Source organism: Equus asinus, chromosome 14 (assembly GCF_041296235.1).
Source record: "Equus asinus isolate D_3611 breed Donkey chromosome 14, EquAss-T2T_v2, whole genome shotgun sequence".
In the NCBI taxonomy this organism is placed as follows: Eukaryota; Metazoa; Chordata; class Mammalia; order Perissodactyla; family Equidae; genus Equus; species Equus asinus.
Genome location: NC_091803.1, coordinates 2,232,244 through 2,257,417, shown reverse-complemented (window position 1 = coordinate 2,257,417; position 25,174 = coordinate 2,232,244). Strand labels below are relative to the sequence as shown.

Sequence of the window (25,174 nt, the reverse complement as noted above, 5' to 3'; positions counted from 1 at the left end):
CAGGGTCAGCATATGAAAGAAGCGGGAGGAGAAGGTGTGAGGGGCACCATCGAGGACGCCCCGGGGCTCACGGTCGCGCCTTTGAGAGGAGAGATGGCTCGGGCAGCGCGTTCTCCTCCAGTCTTGTTCAGCTGCTCGGGTGGACGGGAGTCAGATTTACCCAGGTTTGGACGGGAAGGGAGGAGGGCGATGAGGAACAGCGATGAAGCATGAAACCAGAGCCTGGGAAGGCGGGAGGGGAGGGCAGGAGGTGGATTGGGGCAGGAGAGGGTGGGAGGAGAGCGCGTTGCACCTGCGGGGTCAAAGAACCATTAGTTGGGGGCATTAGAGAGGCCGAGCGGGAAATCCGGGAGGAGCGGTTCAGAGAGAGGCTGACTAGTTCTAAAGTAAAATAAACAGATCAAATTGATTTTAATAATATACTTCATTTAAGCTAATTTACCAATATCTTTTTAACACGTATTCAAATATGAAAAAATTAATAAGATGGTTAATAGTGTTTCTCATACCAGGCCTCCAATTCCGACGTGCGATTTGCACTTACGGCCCATCCGGTTTCAGACCAGCCACGTTTACGAGTTTAGTGGCCGCTGTCCCGGTCAGCACAGGCCTAGGCCGTGACCTCGGGAACGCGGGGCTCAGATCTTGGAGGAGGGACCAAGGACTTTTCGCTCTTAAACGATGATGATGATGACGATTGTAGATTGAATTGAGTCCCCCAAAATATACGCTGAGGTCCTCACCCCGGGTGCCTGAAATATGTAACCTTATTCGGAAATAGGGTCTTTGCAGATGTAATCAAGTTAAGATGAGGTCACTAGGGGGACCTGACCCAAAATGCCTGATGTCCTTCTAAGAGGGGAAGAGACACAAAGAGACACACAGGGAAGAAACGGTGTGAGGATGGAGACAAGGTTGGAGTGACGCAGCCCCCAGTCAGGGCACACCCAGGACGCCAGCAGCCCCCAGAAGCTGGAAGAGGCAGGAAGCACCCTGCCCGGAGCCTTCAGAGGGAGCTCGGCCCTCCCGACACCTTGGTCCCCGACTCTGGCCTCCAGAACTGCGTGCGAGACGATACGTTTCCGGTGTTAAAAGCCATCAGTCTGTGGGACTTCATCCCGGCAGCCACAGGAAGCTCATGCAGTGATCTAAACCAGGCAAATGTGGCCACAAGATGCACCCAGCGTGACCTCCGCGCTCTGCCTGCTGGCCGTGCCTTCCTGGGCCCACTCCTTCCTCCAGGCATGGGGCCGGGACAGCAGTCCATCCATGAAGCAGCGAGGAGGAGAAGCGCAGGAGTGACACCTGACCTTACGCCCCTCAGCACTGGGGGCCCTGAGGCCCACCACAGACCCCGGGGCAGCTGGGGCTTCACCCCAGTCTCTCAGAGACACAAGTCAGGCGGAAGCAATAGCAGATGTGACGGCACCGTGAGTGGCACGCAGGAGCTGAGGGAGGGTGGGAGGCCGGGGGCTGAGCCCTCGGAGAGGCAGGGGGTCCCAGGCCCCGTGTTTGGGCCAGATCCAAGGCAGGCCACTGCTCCCTGGGCCCCACTCCAGACACCTGTGCCCACTGAGCAGGATGGGAGTGACCAAACCCGAAGCCGGGCACATAGAAAGAACAAGCCACCATCGGGATGGCACCCACCCCAGCCAGGAGGTCCCGTCAACCCTGCAAACTCAACGCCAGCTGCTGCCGATCATGGCAGCTAGGGACATTAGATCAGCCCCCCCCCCCGCTATAAGATAACCAGACAAACCCAGGGAAATAAACAGCTTCTTAAAACGTCTAAGGTAGGGAAGGCGCAGCTACAGGGGGCACCCAGGAAGACTTGGGGGCGAGGTGAGATGTTTCACACACGATTATGGTGATGGCTGGGTGACGCGTGTGCTCGTCAAGACTCAGAACTGCTCCAACTCAAAAGGAAGAATTTCACTGTGTCAATTACGGCTCAGTAAACACAACTTCAAAAGATATCAGAGACCTAATAAAACAAAGAGGGAGGGGATTAGCGCTCAAAGAGATGAAGCTGAGCTTTCTGAGATGGGGGAGGAGAGTGGCCCTGATGACACACCCCTCCCCTGGCTGTTGCCCCAAAGAGCTGCACGGGGTCGGGGGAGAGGGGACGCAGACTGTGCTCCGGGGGTCATCAGGTGGCCCAGAAAAGCTTCGTGACTTTGCCCCAGACAGTCAGCACCCTTAGGTGCCTGGCTGAGGAAAAATAAAATCGTCTCTGGATAAAAATGACATCATCCCAGGCCACACCTTCTCCTAAAAGTTCAGCTAATTTTTCATATAAGCTGTCCAGCTAACAGTCAAAAAGCAGACACATGACGAGGCCAGGAAACCAGGATAGAATGAGCAGAAACTACACAGAGAGCCACGTGGGCGCTCCAGGTAGTGGGGTCATCCTACACAGGCCATAAAGCAACCGTGTCCCTGGACTCAAAGATTTTAGCAGAAAACTTGAAACTGGAAAAAAGTGGCACTGCTCCTTGGAAAAAGAATCCACCAGAAACTACAGAACTGAAAAATATGATAACTGAAACTAGAAACTCAATATAGGGCTGTCAGAGTATATTAGGTGCAGCTAAAGAGAGAATTAGTAAATGGGAAGATGAGAACAAGGCTCGGGTGAAATACAAGGAAGGAAGGAAGACACGGGGGCGAGAGAAGATTGACCCACATCCAGCTGGAGTCCCGGATGGAGAGAGCGCGGGGCAGAGGCAGTGTCTGAAGACACAGTGGCTGAGAATTCTCCACAACTGATCAAACGCATCAGTCCACTCCCGCTCGACCCAGCATTGGCCAGAGAGAGAGCCCAGCCCCTCCTGGGGACCTCCTGAAACTTGAGGCTGGGTCTCCTGTACCCCTGGGAGCCCACGGTTCATCTGTGCCTCTCACCCCAGCCTCACTCTCTGCAGCTGCCAGTGACCCCCAGGCATTGGTGGGGTTGGGGGTCTTCTAGACGCTTATAAAATGCTTTATAAAGACAAAAGGCTGGGGGGATGACTTAGACGGCCCGGAAAGGGACTGCTTCACCTGCTCCACATGCCCCGAGTTTTCCAGTGGACACTGGCTTTTACGGTCAGGTCTCCAGACCCTCTTCTGGATGGGAAAGGAACATCTGTCTTAGTCCTGCTTGTGAAAAGTCTGGGAAATAGATGTCCCCCCCCAAAAAAAAGTGGGGGGATTTCTTCCTTCTCCTGGGCTCCTTCCTCCCACCCTTTGCCTTCTGGAAGGGCCTCTGGCTAAGTGGAGAGGGCTGCGCCCGCGTGGCCTGTGCTGTGCCCGCCGCACTCACCCACCTGTGTGGAGCTGCAGCCTCTCCGAGTCCTGACTGGGGCGCGAGGAGCAGCGGATGGACGCGGCCGCCACCGCGGGCAGGCACCGGACCTGCAGGCCCGGGAAGAAGGCCTCCGTGCAGCTGCGCAGGTGATCCAGCAGCACGCCGCCCGCCGGGCCCTCGCTCAGATCTGGGGGCAGAGGGGCGCCGTCAGCCTGCGCAGGTGGTCCAGCAGCACACCGCCCGCCGGGCCCTCGCTCAGATCTGGGGGCAGAGCGGCGCCGTCAGCCTGCACCCAACCTCGGAGCCACCAGCCCGTGCCAGCCCCCAGGACGCCCTGCCCTCCCAGAGCAGAGTCAGGTACAGAAAAGAGACGTTAAGCCCGTGTTTTCTAAAAAAGGGCAAAAGAAGGAGAAAAACGGAAGAAAATGGGGACGGGAGGGCCTCCCTGGCCCCAGCATCCCTGAGGCTGCCCAGGCGAGGGCAGCGAGGGCAGCTTAGAGACAGCCTGCGGGGTTCAATCCTGTCAACACCCCGCCTGGCCAGGGCAGGGAGTGGGACATGGTGGGTGCAGGACAAGGCCATGCAGGCAGGCAAGGCGCCACGGAGGGAGCATTGTAGGAGGACAGAGGAACACGGATCAAGGGTGCAAGGCAGGAGACCTGTGAGGTGGCTGCAGCGTCCCTGGGCCAGCAGCGTTGGCCTCGCCCAGGCCTGGTTAGAAATGCAGGTTCCAGGCCACCAGGGCCCTCCTGAACCAGAGCCTGCATGTTAACAAGATGCCCCGTGTCGCCCGCTGGAACAGGAGAAGCGCTGCTCCGAGCTGGAGCGGGATGTGGAGCGACGCGGCCACTGTGGGAGCCATCTGGAGGCCGAGGCCACGGGCAGGGATGGCAGATGGGCCGTGGGAGGATGGAGAACGGGGGATGCCTCAGGCCCCCAGTCCCCACGCGCAGGAGGGGGCAGGTGGGCCGGTGATGAGCCGCGTGGGGCAAGGCCTGCCGAGACCTAGCCTTCCCCGGCTGGCTGTGGAGACGCTGCCCCGAGGGGAGCCGTGTGACACACTGGGACTCTCAGCTCAGTGCTGGCCTGTTCCTCCTCCAAAGGCCAGTGCCTCCTCGGGCCCACTGCCCTCCCTGCCCGTCTGCAGCCACCTGCCCTCGGCCTGCAGAGGCCCAGCACCCTGCCAGCAGACCTCGCGGAGGACTGGGCAGAGCTGTCTCAGCCCTCGGTCCACTTGGAGCCCCTGGGACCCCATGTCCCCAGCCTGTGCCAGATGATGAGCTCTGGAGGACAGTGACTGCACGGGACCCTCGAGGCCCCCCCGCCCACCCCGTGCCCAGCTGGCATCTCCCAAGACAGCCTTGGGGTTAAGAGCCAAGGCCTTGGGGTCAAACAGGCCTGCACTTGAATCCTGCCCCCACCATTCGCCAGCTCTGCCACTCGGGCAGGTCAGGACACCTCTGGCAGCCTCAGTTTCCCCTCCAGTGAAGTGGGCTGATCCTAGTCTCAGCACACCACCCCGCCCCGCTGAGGAAGGGGTCCTGGTAAAGCAGCCAGCACAGTGCCTGGGACAATGCCACATCCACAGATGGGGCCAGGATGGCACGTCTGGACGGGGCAGCCCCTTGGCGGGGGGGGGACCAGGGTGGTGACACTGCTGTGAAGGCTCCCAGCCCTGGGCTTATTGAACAGTGTCTCAGGCTGGGCGGATAGCCTGAGCCCAGCCGGGGTCTCCCTGTCCCCCCCAATCCCAAACCTGCCAGTGCTGTCCCCCTCATCTCAGGTCGTGCCTGGGGCGCGGGCACAGACACCCCACCTTGTGCTGAGTTTAGGTCCTCATCCCTCTGTGGGGTCCTGATGGCTCCAGGATGCCCCCCATGCAGCTCATGACCCACTTGCCGGCCCCACGGGGCCACAGCCCCCTCCCCCCGCCATCCCCTGGTACCTATGGGCTGCAGGTAGATGTGTTTGCGAGCCGGGCTCTGCTTCCTGGGCGGCAGGGAGCCGTGGAAGGTCTGGAAGTCCTCCGGGGCCTCGGGGCGGCTGAGCAGCCAGTCGAAGGCCGTGCGGATGCGCAGCGTGCGGAAGAGCGTCCTCTGCGGGTTGTAGGCCTCGGCCAGGAAGAGCCTCTCGGCCGGGGAGAATGCAGACGCGTAGAGCCGCTGCAGGGCCGGGTCGGTGGACACCAGGGCATCCTTCAGGGCCCGGGGGCCGAAGCTAAACTCCTGGGCCGGCCTGCACTGCAGCATGGCGGGCCCGGCCACTGCGGGGAGCCCCTGCCGCTGCCCATGAACCACCCGGGGGACAGCCACCACCTCTTCCAGAACTTTCCTGCAGGCTGATGGTAGCGGCTGCTGAGGGCTCCCCACGGACGGACACTGGGCCAAGGGACCGTGAGGCCTGGCCCTGTCCAGCGTCAGGCCTGCTCAGCCACAGCAAGGGGTGGCACGGACACCTCCGGCTGTCGGCACCCTGTGGGGGGACACACACTGCTGAGTGGACACCCTCAGCACAGCACATGGACACGGGCCTGTTCTCTCAGGCAGGGGATGAACGCTGTCAGAGGGGCCTGGTCCCCCCAGGACACTGCACTCCCCCCCAGCCGGGGACAGGAGGACCCTATTTTCTCCTCCAGCAGGCTGGTCCTTCCACCAGCCCAGAGTATGCACAAGGGCCCTCCTTGCAGCAAGGACACGTGTTTCCAGGGGACCCCGAAGGCCACAAGACCCCTGGAACCACGCAGAGGGGCACACAGACCCGTGAGGACAGCAGCCCCAACGTCCACTCACACCCCGACTCTCCCCGAGCCCTCGAAGAGGGGACGCTCAAAGGGAGACCACCCACCTTTATGCTGAGCCCCTGCACAGGCAGAAGGGCCCCCGGGGTGGGAAACTAGCGGCTCCTGACCCCTTTGTGATCACCAAGTGCCCCATTGCCTGGGGCCACCGTCACCTGGGGTCCCCCAGCACCCCCTTGTCCAATACAAGCTCTCCCGGCAGGGGCCCTGCGTGCCCGGGGAAGGGGGCGGTGATCCCGGTGTCCACGTGGCCAGGCCAGCCAGGGCCAGGCAAGCAGATGTCGGGGAGGAGGGGAGCCCCCACAGCGGCTGACCAGAAGTTTCCGGGGGGGAGGGACAGGCACACGTGCCGATATCTACAAAGAGGGAGATGTGGGGAAGCAACAGAGAGGCCTTTAACTGCTGGGACAGGCCGGGCGGGGAGGGGACACTGGGAGGCACAGGCGGGCTCGCAGAACGGTGACAAAGTCACTCTACAAACTGGAGTTTTCCTTCCGAATCGGGAGCGAGGACTGGCACATCCATCTGTCAGTCAGAAACGACACCCCCTCCTCCACCACCCCTTCCCCAAAATCTGCCGGGAAAGGCTGGGCCCTGGTCACCAGGCTGGCTGGGCCTTCACATCGTGTCTCCGTCCGAGGACACACGATCGACGGGGCGGGAAATGGGGGAAGCCGCACAGAACAGAGGAGAGGACGAGGAGGTAACGAGGAAACCAACCAGAGCCAGAAAAAGGAAGAGGCACAAAGAACAGGGTGGAGAGCAAGGGAGACAGAGCACGGGGACAGGAGCCCTCGGTGGACTCTTAACTCAGGAAGTCAGGCCAGAGGCGCAAACCCCGCTCTGCAGGGCACAGGGCAGGGCCCCAGCCCCGCTGGAAACCCTCACGGGCCTTGTTTGCTGGGAAGAACGAAGAAACGAGCCCGTCCTCCCTTCAGCTAACCCCGGTTAAAACTGTCTGGAAAATACATTTATATATACGGACTCCTAATACACACACATGCACACATATAGAGAGGAATATTTGGCCTATATATAATTTATGTTTTCCTCTGTAAAATCATATACATACAATCTTTTCCAGAGGCTGCTATATTCATAGATGCACATACATAGCCATCTACCCATAGATAAATTGTTTTCAGAGTTGAGTTCTGGCTTAGAAGAGGGGAGGCCCAGGGCTGAATGCGTGCTGAGACTCCTGCCAACGGAGAGCTTCGCGAATTTCTTTCCACATCTATATTTCACGAATCGAAGATCCAGCTGCACATGCAATCTTATATCCATTTGACACAGTATATCTTAAGCATTTTCCAAAATCCTTAAACATCCTATTAAAAAAACGCCATTTTTGGGGGCTGGCCCCGTGGCCGAGTGGTTGAGTTCGCGCGCTCCGCTGCAGGCGGCCCAGTGTTTCGTTGGTTCGAATCCTGGGCGCGGACATGGCACTGCTCATCAGACCACGCTGAGGCAGCGTCCCACATGCCACAACTGGAAGGACCCACAACGAAGAATATACAACTATGTACCGGGGGCTATGTACCGGGGGGCTTTGGGGAGAAAAAGGAAAAAGTAAAATCTTTAAAAAAATAAAAAAAATAAAAAAACGCCATTTTTGAGGGCTGGTCAAAAACACCATGATGAACGTCTTTGTACATAGATGTGGGGTTCCCGGAAGAGAAGATACTGGGTGCAGATGTTGAAGGAATCTTGATCTGTATTGCCACTGCTTTCCAGAAAGGTCATGCCAATTTACAGCCCCATCGGCCCCCAAATTTCTAAGTAGCCAGCAGCAAATAAAAATCATTGCCGGAAGCACTGAGTCCGCCCACCCCGCCATGTTCCAGGTGGGGCTCCCTGGCTTCAACACCCGGGGAAGTGGGTACAGTTACTGTCCCCATTTTTAAGAGGGTGAAACTGAGGCAGAGTGAGGTTGAAAGTAGGCAAAGCCGCACAGCTCGTAGGGATGGGAGGCGAGATTGGAATGCACTGATTTTCAAGCACCAGCTGCCCGTCACCCGAAGCAGCGGGGCCCCCACCTTCCCAGGAGCCCCGTCCAGACCCCCGTCTCCACCGCCAGACTCCAGGCAACGCTGGCGGTTTGCAATGCAGTGAAAAACCCGCTGCTGGACCACCAGATGCACAGACCCTTGAGGGCCAAATCACATGGCATCAGGAAGGGCCACAGGAGGCAAGCTCTCCAGGGGCCAGAAAAGTGCAAGGAGGAAGCAGCGAGGACAGACGGTGAGCCAGAAGGAGCCAAGAGGCAACTGGCATTTCCAAAGTGGGGCGGGCGGGCTCCCAGCTAGCAGCACAGAGCATGGGTGGGCTGCTTCCTTCCTTCCACCGGGAGTCACTGAGGGCCTGCCCATCTGTGGGGCGTGGCCAACACCCTCGGACAAAACAGACAGGGGGCCCGGCCTCATGGAGCTTAAATTCTAGAGACAGGGAGGCAGACAGTAACAGGCAATAAAAGTAAATACCATCCACACTGTGTGGGAAGGTGACAAATGCCACAGTGAACGAGAAGATGCAGAGGGAGGATGGCCCCAGCCGCACTGCCTTTTTCCAGGGTGACCAGAGAAGCCTCCTTGAGAGGTGCAATCTGGCCGAGACTGGAAGGAGGCGGTTGGGGGTGAGCGGGGGGCATCTGGGCCTAGTGTCCCAAGTGAAGGAGCATGTGCAAAGGCCCTGCTGCAAACACATGCAGGCGCATGCACATGCACACCTCGGTGGGCTCAGAGCAGTGGGAGACCAGTATGTCGGGAGTGCAGGAGGGAGAGGGGAGATGGCCACGTCGTGCAGCCCTCGGAAGGCTGTTCATTCTTAGAGCTCAGGCCTTTCCTGCGGGAGAGGTGGAGAGGGGTGACGGGAGCTGGGTGCCACGTCGCAGGCAGGGCTCTAGGAAGCCTGCCCCTCCCCGGGAGGCTGGGTGTCATGGGATGCGGACACAGACCCCCCCAGGAAGCTCCAGGAGTGGTTGTGGGCAGTGGGCTCCTGGCAGTCCAGGACCGCGGGGGCCTGCCATGAACTTGGCCCTCTGACCTCTAACCTTGCTGTTCCTCAGTTTCCTCCCAGGCACAATGGGCTCGGTACCACCTGCCATCCTTGTCCAGAGCGTGGTGGGACCACAAGAAAAGGAGGAGGTGCCCAGCTCCTGCTGACTTCAGCCCTGTGCCCACGAGCTGCCTGGACCCGACACCAGTGCCTCTCGCCCACCTGGGTTTGGTCCTGGCCCTGGGTCACCGGCCCCACTTGTGCACCCTGGGCGCTCCCCAGCCCTTCCGCTCAGATACCCTCTCCGCACGGAGCTGGGGCCAGGCTTCACCGCGGACGGCTAGCTCTAAATTACTCCCTTGGCATCACAGCCGCCGCGGAACTCTTTCTGTCATTGAGAGGAGCCTATAAATTAGTTCTCTGGGGGCAGCCCGGGGGCCTTTGGGATCCCCAGGAGAGTCTGTATCGAAGCTTTCCAAAGGAGGTGAAGACAGAACAGACACCAATATCCGAGGGCTGCCTGAACCAACCCCAGTCACCATCCCTCACCACGGGCCTCATCCCTGCCCAGGGGGCCCCATCTCTGCCCACGGGCACCATCACACCCCACGGGACCCCATCCCTGCCCACAGGGCCCTCATCCCTCCCCACGGGACCCCCATGCCTCCCCACGGGGCCTCCATCCCTCCCCACAGGGCAGCATCCCGTAACTCCAAGCTCACTTCTTGACCTAACACCTCGTCTGAACCCTCAGCCGCTGTAACGTAGCTCCCAGGATTCACCCACTTTAGGGCCGAGGAGACTGAAGCTCAGAGAGGGGCAGTGTCCCTGCCCACAGACGCCCTGACCCAGGCAAAGCCTCGGGAAATGAAAACGGCCCTTTTATTTCCCAAAAGTTCAAGGGCCCTGCCATGTCCATCCCAGGTGCGACTTGGACCCAAACTAAACCTCGGGGCTGTTTCAGAGAAGACCACGTCATGCGGCATCAGGAAGGGCCATAGCGGCAAGTTCTTGGGGGGACCGGCGAGGACAGACTCTGCGAGCCGGAAGGAGCCGAGACACGCTTGGCGTTTCCCAAGGGGGTGGCCGGGCTGGGGCCACGGTCCTGTGTTTCCGTCTCACAAACCACTGAGCTCCCAAGAGCTTCTGTTTAGCTGGGTTATATCCATCAGTGTTTACCGCGTCTGAACTTAAAACCAAGAAATGAGCGAAACAAGGACACAAAACCCTGCCTCCTTTAGCATCACACAGGTGCGTGGCATCACGTGGCCTCTGGAAAAGTCCACTGCCCGCCCGTGAGACAAAGCAAGAGGAAGGGGATTGTTGCGAAAACGGTCTGACCTCACGGGTCCCCTGCAGGGTCCTCCGAACACACTTTGAGAACTGCTGTTTCCTCTCAGAATCCTCCTCCTTGGGACACCTGTTTGCACACCCACGGGCACACAGGTGCTCGGAGCATCCTCGTGGGAACCCACGACACCCTGCCCTGGCACAGAGCCTCGGGCCGCCAGCCACCTGAGAAGCCCAGAGCTGGGAGCAAGTGGCCACATTAACTCGGACGGGCACAGGCTGGCGGATCCACGGGACGCGAGGCTCCAGGCTGGGCATGAGGGTGTTTGAGTCTCTCTGTCCTTCTAAGCAGGTCCTGCTCTCTCTGGGGTCCAGGATACAGACGTGTCGGCCCCGACTGCCCATGTGGCCACGTTCATCTTCCTAAGTCACTAAGGGAAACCCCGCCTGACCCTTCTCTCCTGCCAGGTCATTTCTGCCCAAGACCACTCCCCACGCGGAAGCCGCAGAGCCCCGGGAGGGAGCCGCGCTCAGAGCAGGGCGCTTCCCAGCCCTCCCCACTACTTGCCTCCCTGTTAACCTGGGCAATGGTGAATGCCCCTGAACGGAACCTCCAAGACTGAGGCTCTCGGCTGTCATTCAGGCTCTGCCACGATCCGTCGCGCTCCCCTCATCATTGTCAGGACAGCCCTACTGTGCTCGGAGCGCCTGCCCTGCACCTGAGCTCTGCCCGCACCATCGCCTCCACCTCACGACCCTGTGATGCTGCAGTCGCTATGAGGTCCCCATGTCTCCAAGGGGGAGACCGAGGCTCACGACGTTAAGGGACTTGGCCATGGTCTCACAGCTGGGCAGTAGCTGGGCCCCGTTTCCAGGCCATGCCTCACACTGGAACCCCAGCTCCTAATGTTCTGGTGGGGTTCCAGAAGCAGAGAAGGCCTAACCATCAACACAGGGTGGGACGTCCCCCTCCGGAAAGCACTGATGTCTCTGCCCTGCCACTATTACTCCTGGGGCCCCAGCCAAACTTCTCAGCTGCTTCCCCTTCCTCTGGGGCACCGTGCCCTCCTCTTCCAGCCTCTGTTTTGTCCAGAGCCTGGGAAAGGGCACATCCTGGTACAGGCCACTTCCTCCTGCCCCGGGGCGGGGGGTCTGCCAGCAGGAAGGGCAGGCTGACCAGCCAGGTGATCAAGGGCAGGCTGCCCCGAACAAGGCGGCCCCGGCAACTCGTTCTCCAGTCCAACTGGACAGATGCCCCAGCCTCCGGGGAAGAAAGCACGCTCCGGTTCTTGTAATTCTGAAGACGCTTTGCAAAGCATCCAGCAGCTGCATCGAGCTATTCATTAGCCGTCAGCTGGAACCTTCAGGGCAATTCAGCAGCCCCCCCAGGAAAGGAGAGATGGGGTTTGGGGTTTCATGCTTCTCAGAAGCTTTCCACTTGCTAGGAGGGGAGCGGACGGCTCAGACCACAGGGGTGTCAGACCCACGCTTCCTGTTGCAGCTGCCCCCACCTGTGAGCCCCAAATTCCACTCTGGACGCTGTTTCCTTCCCTGTGACAGAGGCCGGGAAGGATGCACCTGCCTCCCGCTACTGACCCTGTAGCCTTTTTAAGTTTGTCATCTCCTTGTCACCCCATCCCTGCTTTCCCGGTCTGGGTGTGTACCAGCCAAGGAGCCGCCTCCTCCATAGACGCCTAAGCGCCGAGAGGCCCCTCCCGCACGCAGGCCAAGGAGCCTGGGGCAGAGGGGAGATTCTCTGCAAGCCTCGGCTCGGGGGACGTCCACGCCCACCCGGCCACCCAGGAAACGCCTGCTTTCCGCCGGGCTCTGCCACTGCCTGTTTGCTGCCATCCCCTGGGGAGCAGATGGTGGGGAGGGGTCGCCGAGCCCCTTTCCTCCCCCAGGCTCCCCAGCCAGGCCAGCCGGGCAGCCCCGACTCAGGCGCCGAGCGCAGAGCCAGAACCGAGGCGCTGTGCCAAACCCTCCGCGCGCCAGACCCCGAGGTCCCCCACCTCCTGGCCCCGCGAGCCCTTCGTGTCCCCGCGGGCCCCGCGCCCTCCGCCTCCCCAGTGCGCCCCTACCTCGCAGCCCCGCGCCTTCACCCTCAGGAGCCGGCAGAGGCGGCGCAGGCAGCATGGGCACTTGGCGAGGGCCACGAAAATCGAGGAGGTCCTGGCGTGACGTCAGCACAGAGGGGCAGGGACCGAGGCGGGACCGGGTAGAAAGTGCGATGGGGCCTCCTGGCTGGAGAGGAGGACCACACCCTCCCCCACCGCCTCTCGCCCACCGTGCAGGTCACCAATGGGCAGCCCACTGGCCGGAGCCCCTGGGCCCCAGACATGGCTTACAGACATGGATCTCTGCTGAGTTCTTGCAGAGCATGCCTGGGACACCCCTGACACTCCCAGAAATCCCTGGGGAGACGGGGATGGGGCCTGAGGTCTCAAAGCCCCCAGGGGAGAGAGGTGAGCCAGCGCTGCCCAGGGAAGGCCCTGGCACCAGGGATACCCCAGCAACCTGGGGGTTCAACTCCAGCATATGACACGCAGCCCAGCCCTGTCACCCATCCCCTGCCGGCCCCCCATGAGGATGTAATAAGGATTATTTTAGAACTCTATGTGCCCGGCACAATATGCTAAATGCATCACCTCATGACAGCCTCTCACAAGCCTGCGAGATGACCGTCCTTTCTGTCCCCATTTTACGGATGAGAAACTGAGGACTGGCCAGGGAAAGTGACAGCCCCAGAGGGCAGAGCAGGGGCTAATCACCCCCTGAGCGCAGTGATGGGGGCACCCAGCGCCTGGGCAAGAATAACAGGTGCTACTTGCTCAGGAATGCTGCCGTGTGGACGGGGTCCTTCCTCAGAGATGGTCCTGCTGCCTTCGGTCCAGGTGGTCTTTATCCCAGGACATCAAAGGAGGGGCGGCCCCTGTCCACAGGGTCCCTACAACACGCCGCCTCTGGGCCCTGCGTGTCCCCAGGAGAAGGGCAGCCGAGGCCACATCCCGCCACCACAGCGCCGGAGCTGTTAGCCCCAGGAGGCCAGCACGGCCAAGGGGACATCCCCGGGTGGCAGACGGGAGGTCCTTTCGGCTGTTGCTGAACTGTGGCTTACCCTCTCTGAGCCTCGGTGTGCGACAGTCTCGCCCTCCCCAGACTGCCGAGGATCCTCTATGGGATACAGCGGGGATGGCGCCAAGGCCCCAGGGGTCTCGGTGGCCTCTGTACTTCCTACCATCTTCTCAGGCCGCTGAGCGAGGGCAGTGGCAGCCCCTAACAGCTCCCTCTTCCTTCTCTTCCGCGGCTCAGCATGGGGACCCGTGGTGGCACAGGGCCCTGTCCTGATAGCGAATGCGGCTCAGGCCACAGGCCCCACAGCCTTTCCTGCACCCTACACTGCTCCCCTTTCATGGGCCCAGACCCCAGGCCCCTGGTGCTGAAGAAGGTGGAACAGTCTAGAAGGCGAGGTCTGGAGGGTGGGCAGGTGGACACGCACGCAGAGGGGCCAGCCCTGAGAGTGGCCCGCCTGAGTCGCTGTGGCCCTGAGCGCAGTTTAGGGGCGTTCCCAATACCCACCCCCTCAAAGAGCCTTGACTGAGGACGGGTCCCGGCCGGGAGGATTTCACAAGGACTCCCCAGCAAGCCCAGGGAGGCAGAAGAAGACTGCTGGGCCCCGGGGCCAGTGACCATCCGAGCACAGAGCCAGCGGTCACTCATCTGGATTCTGGACCCACTGCTGGAGCTGCCAGACCAAGAAAGGTCGTATCCCGTCTTTGAGTTGTTTCCTCATCCGCCCCACGGCGACGCCAATGACCCCTGTGGTCTCCTCAGAGCAGGGATGCGGGCTGTTCTAGGTAATGTCACCTGCTGAGGGCGAGTGTCACGGGGATGCTGAGATGGCCATTTGAAACCCCCGTGCACCCCTGCAGCAGCACGAGACACGCTCAATGTCGCTCATGGGGATGGTCCTCCTGGCACCGGACGGGGGCCAGCTTACACGGTCACCTCACATAACGCTTAGCTGACCCAGTGGGGAAGGAAGCACTGTCACCCCATTTTATGGGTCACACAGCCCGTAAGCTGTCACCTAGATAAAAACCAAGGTCTGTGCAGCTCCAAAGACCCTTCATGACCTCATCTCGTCCCAAACCCCAGTCCTTGTCCTGACTTCACCCAGCAACAGACCTCGCCGGCGCTGTTCTGTGGTCTTTCTTCCTCTAGCCCTCCATCTTTTCTTCTGGAACATTCTTCCCCAAATACACCCTGGCACCGCCCATCACTCTATCCAGCCCAGAGAGGCCTCCCCTGGACGGCCCACCTGAGGACCCCCACGCACCCTCCCCTCACCCGGCTTCAGTTCTGCAGCTCAGACGGCGACCCGAGGCCACATTCACTGCCCTGCCCCCCACCCATCCCTCCTGCTAGGACTTGATCAGCCCCCAAAACAGAGCCTGGAAAACAGTAGGTGTCCCATAGATGTTTGGTGAGTGGAGAGAGACGCTGTCACATAAATGGAAACTGCTCCAGCCTGTCTTTATGTCCAGTCAGGGTCATTCATTCCCTTAACAAACCTCTGCCGACGCCAGCTTGGGGCCAGGATGGGAGGGGGATGGGGAAGCCTCTGTGCAGGCCTCCGGGGGCCACAGGGACCCCTGAGCCCTGCCCCTGGGGTAGGGTGCGCAGCGGCTGCAGCCCGGGTTTGAGGGCCACATTGGTCCCCATCTGGCCGGGTCTCAGCTTCTCTTCTGCTGCTGCCCCGGAGGCCTTGGTCCGGGAGCCCCGGAAGGGCCCCAGAGCGGCTGGGCATGAGCCCCGGGCCTCCGAGCTGCCCACCCAAAGGGACAGGTCACCTCGTCTCCTCCTGGAACTCTGGGCTAGCCCCCAGTGGGGAGGGCCTGGGCCGCCAACACCCCGATCCTCAGCGCCCCCCTGGGGCTGGTGTCCGGGAGGTCCTTTAGGGGCTGAGCTCCACCCTCAGACTAGTAAACGGGGTCGTTATCCCTCAGCCAAGGTGCTGGATCCCAGAGCAGAGCTGCCGAAAGGAGGGCATACCTCAGAGGCCGGAGACACGCAGTCTGAGACCGTCACAGCGAGGGAAGGCGGGTGTGGGCACGCACATCTCCCGACAGCCCACCAGGCAGGCCCTGTGCGCCCCTTAAGGCCTTTGTCTACTCAGCCCCGTGTCCAGGAGGACCAGGGACAAGCACTGTGCAGGGGCCAGGCCGCCTGGCAGCCCAGAGAGGAGGGGCTCCCGGAGGGGCAGGACGGGAAGAGGCCTCAGGGCCTCTGGGGTCTTCCTCAGATGAAGCCACCCCATGGAGCAGAGGTCAAAGTCACATGGCAGGATGGAGGGGTGCAGGTTGGTGGGAAAACGGAGGTCGACTGTTCTTTCGGGGTGACGGGAGGAATGGGTGACAGCAGCCGCTCAGGAGCGCAGAGGAAGATGTTCTAGGACGGGGGTGGCAGAATGCGGGGGGCACGGCTGGGGTCTGGGCTGTGGGGGCCAGAGGTGGCCTCATTCAACCCACACACCAGGCGCTGCCCCCATGGGGAGCGAGCATCCGTTTTCGGGCAGGGCCTGCGCCCCTCCCAGCCCGGATGGTGAAGGTGGGGCTGGCGGTGGATGGAAGTCCTGGAAGGGTCTCCCTGCCACCCTGTCTCTGCACAGCTGGAGAGGGACCCCGAGGGACAGCCCTGGTACAACATGTCGGCAGGGTGAGGCGAGAGGCCCCCCAGGGGCTCCCTTCAGGTTGGGGATCCAGGCCCAGTGCCGGGACCTGCTCTCCTTTGGGCTGTGAGCGTCGTGGTGCACTCAAGCTGCCCTCACGCAGACAGCCTGGGAAGCCGTGCTCCCCGCCGGGGTTCTCCTGGGGACCCCCACCCCCAGCACACTGATGTCCTAAGACCCTGTGTCCACACCGAGTCTGGTCGTGTGCCTGTCTCCTTGCCCATCATATGACCCCCAAGGTGTCCTCCCATCTGGGGGCCAAGACAGACCATGTTAATTCAAGCAGCTTCTACTCTGAGTCCCGACTCAGGAGGCATAGTGAGCGCGTGAGGTGGGGGGATGGGCACCCCACACCGTCCCCAAGGCCACCTGGGTGGTCAGGAGGAATCTCCCGCCTCCGGGCCCCTCTGGTTGGGTCAGGGTCTGCCTCCCACGGGAAGCCTCCCCAGTGCGCTACTGGGGTCAGGAGCTCCTCTCTGGTGGACCATCCGGCTGGCCGCTGCCAGCTTCCCTGGGGTCTGTCTGTCCCTTCCCTGGGGTCCTGTCGAGGGCCAGTGGGCTGGGGGAGTGGAGCAAAGGGAGTCTAAGTTCTCAAGACACACACCTTGAGTGAGGGCCACCTTTTCTCCCAGTCCCCACACCCTGCGGCCATGAGGCCAGCACCCCCGCTCCGCCCAGGGCCAGCTGCGAGTGTGGCCCGGGCCCCGTGCCACCACCTCCGAGCGAGTGGAGAGGACCCCCCAGTGCAGGGGGTCCGCCGTGGAGGCGGCCTCATCGCTCCAGCTCGAACGCAGAGACTTTCCCCCAAGCCGCGCTTTCCCTCTGGAAACCTCCACGGTAAGGGCTTCCTCGGAGCCAAAGGCCGCCAGGCCCGCCCCGCCTCATTCTGCAGAAACGCCCCCACGGATGGCTGAGGGATTGGTCACCGTCGTCCCCAACACTGCAAGAGAATTTTGTTTGAGCCCTGAGAAATGCTCCGACAACAGACGTCCATTGTAGGAGAATTGGAAAATTCTGAAAAATAAAAACAGAACTGAAGACTCCAGAATCCAGCCACCAAGAGGTGACCTCTCTTAACTTTTTGTCAGACGTCCCTCAGATAATTGTTTTTTCCTCCACATTTAACTATATATGTAACACAGCCAGCCCTGGTGGTCCGGTGGTTAAGATCCGGCACTCTCACCACCACAGCCCGGGTTCGTGTCCCGGTCAGGGAACCACACTCTCATCTGTCAGTTGTCATGTTGTGGCAGCTGCGTGTGGCTGTGATGCTGAAAGCTCTGCCACTGGGATTCCTAACACCAGCAGGGTCACCCGTGGAGGACAGGTTTCAGTGGAGCTTCCAGACTCAGACAGACTAGGAAAAAGGACCTGGTCACCCACTTCCGAAAAGATTGGCCATGAAAACTCTGTTTTCATGCACTGGAAGGGGAGAGGATGGCACAAAAAGACCAGGCAGGGTTCCGCTCTGCTGTGCACAGGGGCGCTGGGGGTCAGAATCGACTCACGGCACCAGTAAACCTAACGACACTTAAATATATTTTTAAGGGGTTCGCACTACTTATTCTGTTCTGCCAGCGGCTTCCTCATGTAACACCCTGCCCTGTCCACAGCCAGAAATCGGTGTCCTCGCTCGACTGCGCTGCGTTTTGCTTCCCGGAGGAATCGCCTAGTTCGGGACAGGTCGGTTTTTCCCGGTTTCTCGCTCTCTTACGTGTATACCTAGACGGCACTGTGATAATCTGGTTTCCGTAAATCTTCGTTGCACAGGTATCCGATTGCTCCCCCATGGGATAAATCCCTACAAATGGATTCTGGCTGCCAATGCTACACTTTTGACGCATGGGGCTGCGAGGATTTTCCGATTTATTGCTGTGGGGCGCAGAGAACTCGGAACCTGAGAAATGCTCACGTCCTCTCCTGAGACTGGTTATTCCACAGAAGGTGTGGGACGCCACCTCCCACTCGTCTAGCCCTGCTGTGGCTGCGAAGGGACAGGAGCAGCTGGAATAGTTACTACCTGTCAAGTCTCCTCCTTTCACCTCCTGGTTAGCAGGTGAAATTGGAAATCCAGATGAGCCCCCGTTCATCCAGAAGGGTCCTTGCCCTAAGGTGGGGGGGTGCCTGGTGCCAGGTCCCCCAGAACACAGAGGCAGCCCACTGACTCCCAGCCCAGGGCCAGCTGAGGCTTGAGGGAGCCAATGCATGGTCAGCCCACCCCACCCCCTGCACACAGGACACATTCGTCCCAGACCCCAGACCCCAGACCTCTCTTGTGAAGCCACCTCGTTAGAGCCAATTCTAGAAACGGGCCGTGATATGGGGTTCCCTGTCCTTCCAGCCAGGCGGACAAAGGGTGCCGCCCCAACCTTCATGCTCACTGCCATCCTCCGCCCCGGGCAGATCTGGGGTACCAGAGGGCCGTGTGGCCCCAGGAAGCTGCCTCACCTCACTGTGCCCCCGTTTCCCAGGGGATTGAATAGAGGTCCCCAAAGGATGTGCCCAGCGGACCCTCAGAACGGGATCTTATTTGGAATAAGGGTCTTCGCAGATGTCAGTGAGGTAAGATCTCAAGATGAGTCATCCTGGATTAAGACGGGCCCTAAATCCAATGGCGGGTGTCCTTATAAGAGGCAGGAGAGGATAAGACACAGAGACACAGAGAGAAGAAGGCCGGATGACACCGGAGGCAGAGATGGAGGACACGGCCACAAGCCAAGGGATGCCGGGAGCCCCCTGAAGCTGGAAGAGGCAGGAGGGAGCCTCCCCCGGAGCCCCTGCAGGGAGGCGGCCCCGGGACACCTGGATCCCGGCCTCCAGAACTGGGAGAATCAATTTCTGTCGTTTTAAGCTCCTGAGCTTGTGACAATTTGTTCCGGCGGCCCAGGAAAGCAACACAAGTGGAAAAACAAGAAAATGCTCCCTGTGGCTGTTGTTGGGATTAGAAAAATGCACAGTGTTCTCAGCACATAGGAGGTCCTTAGAAGAGGTAGCCGTTCAGTCAGCAAGCACTCGGACACCTGCTGTGTGCCAGGCCCGGGGTGGGGGACGGGGGCTTCCTCTGTCCACTGGCCCCAGGCAGGGTGAGCGCAGGGCCAGAGAAGGACGGAGGGGCCGAGGACGGCTTCTCGGAGCTTGGGCCACAGGAGACAGGCCAGACAGGATGAGCCGGGCTCTCGGGCTGAGACGGGGCCTGACAGGCGGAGGGGACGGCGTGAGCAAAGACCCAAAGGCAGAGCGGGCAGGGCCTTTGGGGACATGAAGTCACTGGATGGGTCTGGAGTGAAGGGTGCAAGACAAGGAGCAGTGGGCGGTGTGCGGTGGGGGACAGGTGACGTTCAGGTGGCAGGCGAGGGGGGCCGAGCCGGGGCCCAGGCAGGGGACGGGGGAGGAGGCCCTCAGTGCTGGCCTGCGGGACCTGGGGTCCACTCGAGTGGGCAGTGACGTGGAGTCAAGGCCTCCTCCAGGCCAGGGGCTCCCGGCCGTGCCTCAGTTTCCCCAGGCCTCCTGTCCCACCAGTGCTCCCAGCGTTGAGCCATGTTTCACTGTAGGAATTCGAGGAAGCCAAGGACCCTCCTGCCCACCGGGAGCTGCCCGGCAGCCAGTTTAAAATGACCGTTTAGGGAGTGCCCACCCAGGGTGCCCGGGGACCCCACTCCCCGGGACCTCCAGCCCTCTCCCACTGACCTGGGCTGGCAGGGGGCCCTCTCAGGCCTGGGGGAACAGAAGCCCCTGGTGTTCGAGGCAAGACAGCGGGCTTAGGGCCAGGGCAGACGGAGCGCCCTCTGCAGGGGTGGGGGGCAGAGAGGGGCTGGGGCTGCCTGCCTGCCCGTGAGGCCCCTCTGAGCTCTGGATCAGTGTCCACTCTGGGCGTCCAGCTCTGAAAGCCCTTGTTCCCTCCAGGGACCAGCCGGGCCGGCTGGGGGGTGGGCTCAGCTCAGTTACCCGCAACATACACACACCCAGGGCCCTGCCCCTCCTGGTGGCAGCACGGAGTCCCTCCCGGACCACCCAGAACCCTCATGGGCTCAGCCAAGGCTGGGGTGGGGGCGGGGTAGACGCCTGAGAGGGGTTCTCTGGCCAGCGCCCCCTTCTCTCTGCCTCTCTCTGTGTCTGCCTGTGTGTCTCTCCTGGGGCATCTTGCTCCCTGTCTCTGTCACCGTGTACCTCCCTCCATCTCGTTCTCTTCGCCTCTCGTGGTTTGTGTGGTCAGGGGACGGGAGAGAAACCCCACATGTTGCTTCTCAAACAGAAGCAGAAAGACAGGGCCGGTGGGGCATGCGGGAGACATCTGCTGGAGCACCCGCGCCCCCCTCGGATGCGGCCCTGCTCCTGGCCACATCTGTCCTCATCAGGGTCAGTCCGCACCTGGACCACCTGAAGACTTTCCCGTCAGACCTGGACATTGCCCATTTGGGTTCCACAGCTCTTGCATTTGGTCCCCAACAACAACAATAATAATATCTCCATCATCGGGGCCCAGAGCAGGGCCAATGGGGGGATTCGGGACGGAGCCCCCATCCTGCTCAGTCTCTCCTCCAGCCACGCCCAGCTCGGGCGGTCCTCCAGACTGAGGTAGGAACACAGTCAATGTCGGCACTCTGGAAGGTCTCTGACCCCGGGGCGGCCTGCCCAGCACGTGTCGCTCAGCTCGTCTTCAGTGGACACCGGGGTCTCAAAGGCTCGGGTTTGGTGATTTGGCCGGGGGCCCACCCTGGGATTTGGGATGTCCTTACCCCCAGAGAGAACCCAGCAGGCCCCTCCTCCACCCTGTTGTCAGGCACACCTGGCCCCAGGCTTGGCCCCCTAGTGAGACCTGGGGAGGCCCGGAGCCCAGTAGGAGGAGACCCCCAGGCCCCGGGCAGCCCTGTGAGAAGTCGGGGCCCCTGGCTATGCCGAGCCCTGCCTGAGGGGTCCCAGCTTTGTGGCCAGTTTGAGTCCTCAGAACCCATAGTCCAGAAGCTTCTGCAAGCAGGCACACGAGGGAGGGGCTGGTCAGGGAAGGTGCTGGGGGAGGGTCCTGCGGGTGGAGCCAGAGTCAGCCTGAAGTGGCCCCCCGGGGAATCAGTGGGCCGGTGTCAGGGGCCACTGCGGGAGCCATTGACTCTGCCCTCACCCCCACAGAGCTGGCAGGGCTGTGCAAACAGGCAGCCCCCCCCCCCGCCCCCCTCCTGGGGGAGGCGTGAGCTCCTGCCGTGTCCACGCGCCTGCACCCCAGCCTCGGAGCCTGCAGACGGCTAAGAACCCGCCCGGGGCCATGGACACCAGCCTGCTCCTGAGACTCTGAGGCCGGAGCTTAATGCCTCTCCAAGAGTCGGCTCTGGAGGAGCCCAGGGAAGTCCCCAGGGGCGCTGGGGTCTTCTGGAAGGGCCTGCTGGGTGGGCCACACACCCCACCCAGCCTGGAACAAGAAGCCTGCAGGGGCTGGTGATTCCGGCCACTGTGGTGTCCTGCCTGTCGGAGACGTCAGAGAACAGGGTGTGGGTAACGGGGCTTCCCGGTGGGACAGCTCCGGGGGGGCTCGAGCACCTCACCTTCAGGGAACCCAAACCTTCCCCCAGACTGCTCTGCCCTCAGTGCTTCCCATCCCAGGAATGCACCGTCCCTGCCCCTCCCCTCTTTCTCATCCCCCACCGCCCCCAGGGAGCAGCTGGTCAACCTCCCACTGCCCCCAGCCCCAGGCCAGCCCCCTTCACCCTCCCCGTGGCCCCTTCCAAGCCACACACCCGCCACCAGATGAAGCCACACATCCCGCAGAAGCCTTTCAAGATCTCCCTTTGCTCTTAGGATAACGCGCCATCCTCCTACTGGGGCCCTGACGCCCCGACGCCCTCGCCCACCACATCCCACCCCGCCAGCTGGCAGCGCCCCCTGGTTGTCCGTCCCAGACGCGCACCGTCTTTCCACCTCTGGGGTCCCCCTGCCCAGAGGGCGCCCCTCCTCTCCCGGCGCCCGCAACCCGGGCTGGGTCCCCCAGATTAGGATGAGGCCCCGAGCCCCTCCAGCCTCTCTTTCCTCGGCCTCGCTCCGCGCCCCTCCCCCGGAGCCCCGCCCTCCCCGGCCACCTCCCACCCGCGCCGAGACTCTCGGCCCCGCCGCTTCCTCCCGGCAGCCCTCCCGTCGCGCGCTCCCCTCGGCACTGCAGGTACCTGGTCGGGGCTGTCCTCGGCGGAACCGCAGCCGGGGCGGGGGCAGCGGCCGTCTGCTCGTCCCCGCGGGCGCCCGGCCCCGTGCGGGCGCTCAGCCTCGGTGGCCGGGCCACCCCGCCTCACCGCGCGGCGCGGGAGCCCCCGTCCCCGCACACGCCCGCGTCCCTGCCCGCGCCCGGCACTCGGCGCACCCACACGGACGCACCTGCCGCCGTGCACACACAGGCACACGCGCGCACGCGGCGACCCGCTCCGAGCGCACCGCACCCCGGCGCCCACGTGCCCGCCGCACGCGCTGCCCCGAGCCCTCCCTCCCCGCGGCCCGGCCACCTCCTCGCTCGCGCCGCCCGCCACCCTCACGCCGAGGAGCTGCTGCGGCCGCCTCTGCCCGCGGGTCTTTGCCAAGCGGTTTCCATGGCGACACGTCTTGGCTCTGACAGGCCCAGATGAGTGCAGGGAAGACGTCTCCAGGAGGGGACAGACTCGAGGTCTATGTGTCCTCAGGCTCGGGAGAGGGGATGCTCCCACGAGGGGAGACGCCCCCCTGCCCTGAACTAGCCTTGCACCCTGCCAAGGAGGCTCCCGGACTCCCTCTGGGCTACATGCTACAGGAGCTGCCTTAGGTCATTCGGTCATTCAACAAACGCGAGCTGGTTGCAAAGCTGCCTGAGGGATGGGCTCAGCTCACAAAGGGCTCATGGTCGTGTCCTATTGTCCCCACTGCCCCACTGAAGGCCCATCCTGGGCAGGTCAGTGACTCCTTGAGCACCAAAGCTCAGCTGCCCACCTTCTCAGGGGTTGGCTCCACAGGGCAAGGATGCCAGGCTCCCCTCTGTGGAAGATCAACTGCAAAACCAACCCCATTCTCTGCCCCGCCCCGAACCATCTGGGCCCTCCAGTCAGGAGGTGGAGCCTGTAACCCCGCTCTTGAATCCAGCCTGTCTTGTGACTTGCTTCGGCCAAAAAAGGGGACAGAAGTGATGCTGCACCAGCCCTGAGCTTAGGCCTCATGCCGTGCCTGCTTCTGCTGCTCTCTTGGACCCCTGAGATAGCGTGAGAGCAAGCTGGGGCTGGTCTGCTGGGAGGCGAGAGAACACAGGGAGCCCCAGGCTCCCGGCTGAGGCCACCCGAGATGGCCTAGCCCCTAGCCAACCCACCAGCTGCCCACAGCGCACAAGAGCCAGCCCAGAGCAGGAGGACCGCCCAGGTGGCCCCAGGCCCTTTACAAATAGTGAAGCGTTGTGGTCTTCAGTCACTTGAGGTTATTTGTTACCCAGCAGTGGCTAACCGATACACCCTCTTTCAAGGGCGCTGGCCAGCAGCCACCAACCTCACACAGTCAGCACATGCTGAATGCCCTAAAAGCTCCCCCAGGACACTGAGGACCTGCCCAGAGTGTGAGGGCTTTACACAGACCTACTATGTGCCAGCCCTGTACTGAAACCAAGAGACAGAGCTGCATGTGTAAGGCTCATCTCTGCCGTCTAGGAGACCATAGCACCGAGGGGGGGCCACCAGTCCCGGCTGACAGGTAGCAGCAGGTGGGTGACCTGCTCAAGGCCCGGGTCACTCAGGAGCAGGCAGGTGTGGCCGCAGTACCCGGCTGGAGCAGAGCTCTTCCTCTCTCCCCCCGGGGGCACCTGTTCAGAAGCATTTCACTTCCTGTGTGACGGCAAGGACTGGGACATCACAGGTGCGATTTTTCAGTCCCTGTTCACTGAGGACTGTGGCTCAGGGCTATGCTGGCGCAGCTTCTGGTGGGCGGCCCCCTGCCCCATCCCTGAGCTGAGAGCCGGGCCGGGTGGCGCTTGTGCCCGGGTGATCCAGTTCTCCCCACTAGCATGTCAGCCGTTCAGAGCTCTTCAGCTGACAGCTTACAACGTCTCACCCAGCCTTCTCGGGGCCTGTGGTGAGAGGGTTGGTGTAGACGGCCCAGCCCACTTTCCCTGGGAAGGGAAACCTGCACAGGAACAGTGACCGCGGTCGGCTTGGGCTGCCATGCCGTGACGGGGCGTCCCAGCCAAAGTCCACTCTGATCAGTGCCCCCGTTCAGAGAGCATTTGCCGATACCTGCCAACACCTGTTCGGCGGCCTCGTGGGGCAAGGGGACAGAAGTTGGGGCCCGTCCTGCCCAGAGTGTGGAGTATATGGAAGACCCACCCCGCCTGAAACTGGAAACCTGTGGGGCTGTGCTCGTCGAGTAGGAACGGATCAGAAGTAACCCTGCCCCTCCAACCTGCTCCAGACCCCCGGGAGCCGCGGGAAGGAAGAAGTCCCTGAGAAGCCAGCGCTCCAGATCTGCCCGTGCGCTGACGTGAGACTGGGTGGCGCAAGGACTCCAAGCAGCGACCTTGGATTGAGGGGTCCCCACCGTACTCCTCCCCACGAGGGTTCCCTTTCACCTAGGCCTCCAAGCATCCCCACGGAGAAGTTTTTTAAAGCCAGTGGTCGGCACGCAGTTAGAGATGACCAAGAACATGTGGAAACAACACGCCGTGAGAGGGCTCACCTGGGCTTCAGGTCCTGGAGTTGTTACGCGTTGTGGCAGACGCTGGCTGGCGGGTCCCACTCACTCTGTCCCGTGCACTCGGCCTTACTATGTTCCCAGAATCCTTCGTGGTTAGGCATGGCCACATGACTGAAGTCTGGGCTGTGAGATGCAGATAATAGTAACAGGTGCGACTTCTGCACCTCGCCCATAGAAACCTCTATCTGATCCTGCATGCTCTTCTCTCGTTTCTGCACGCTGGCAGGGACCCAAACCCTAGCAGCCTTAGGAACCACGGCTGATGATGAGAAGGTGCCAGAACGAAGGGGCCTGGTCCTCCTTTCACCACCCGGAGGGAAGCTGCCCAACGGGAAGAGCTGCAGGGCACTACTCTGTGGGCAATAAGTGAACTCGTGTCCGTTTGAGCCGTGAC

At 61.7% G+C, this 25,174-nt stretch overlaps 1 protein-coding gene across 3 annotated transcripts in view; it reads right to left on the bottom strand.

The window, feature by feature from the left end:
• The window catches only part of AMZ1 (archaelysin family metallopeptidase 1), a 39,604-nt gene extending 17,047 nt beyond the window's left edge, over positions 1-22,557 (bottom strand). Inside the window, exons 1-3 of one of the 3 annotated variants that reach the window (XM_070484128.1) lie at positions 22,254-22,557; positions 5,235-5,761; positions 3,309-3,476 (exon numbers count right to left, since the gene is read on the bottom strand). In XM_070484128.1, coding sequence (XP_070340229.1) covers positions 3,309-3,476; positions 5,235-5,538 — 472 coding nt within the window. In that variant the 5' untranslated portion in view covers positions 5,539-5,761; positions 22,254-22,557. Of the gene's footprint in view, positions 1-3,308; positions 3,477-5,234; positions 5,762-12,454; positions 12,583-22,253 lie in introns of those variants that run through there. The other 2 variants (XM_070484129.1, XM_014846698.3) reach the window with 2 other exon arrangements.
• Positions 22,558-25,174: the final 2,617 nt, after the last annotated feature.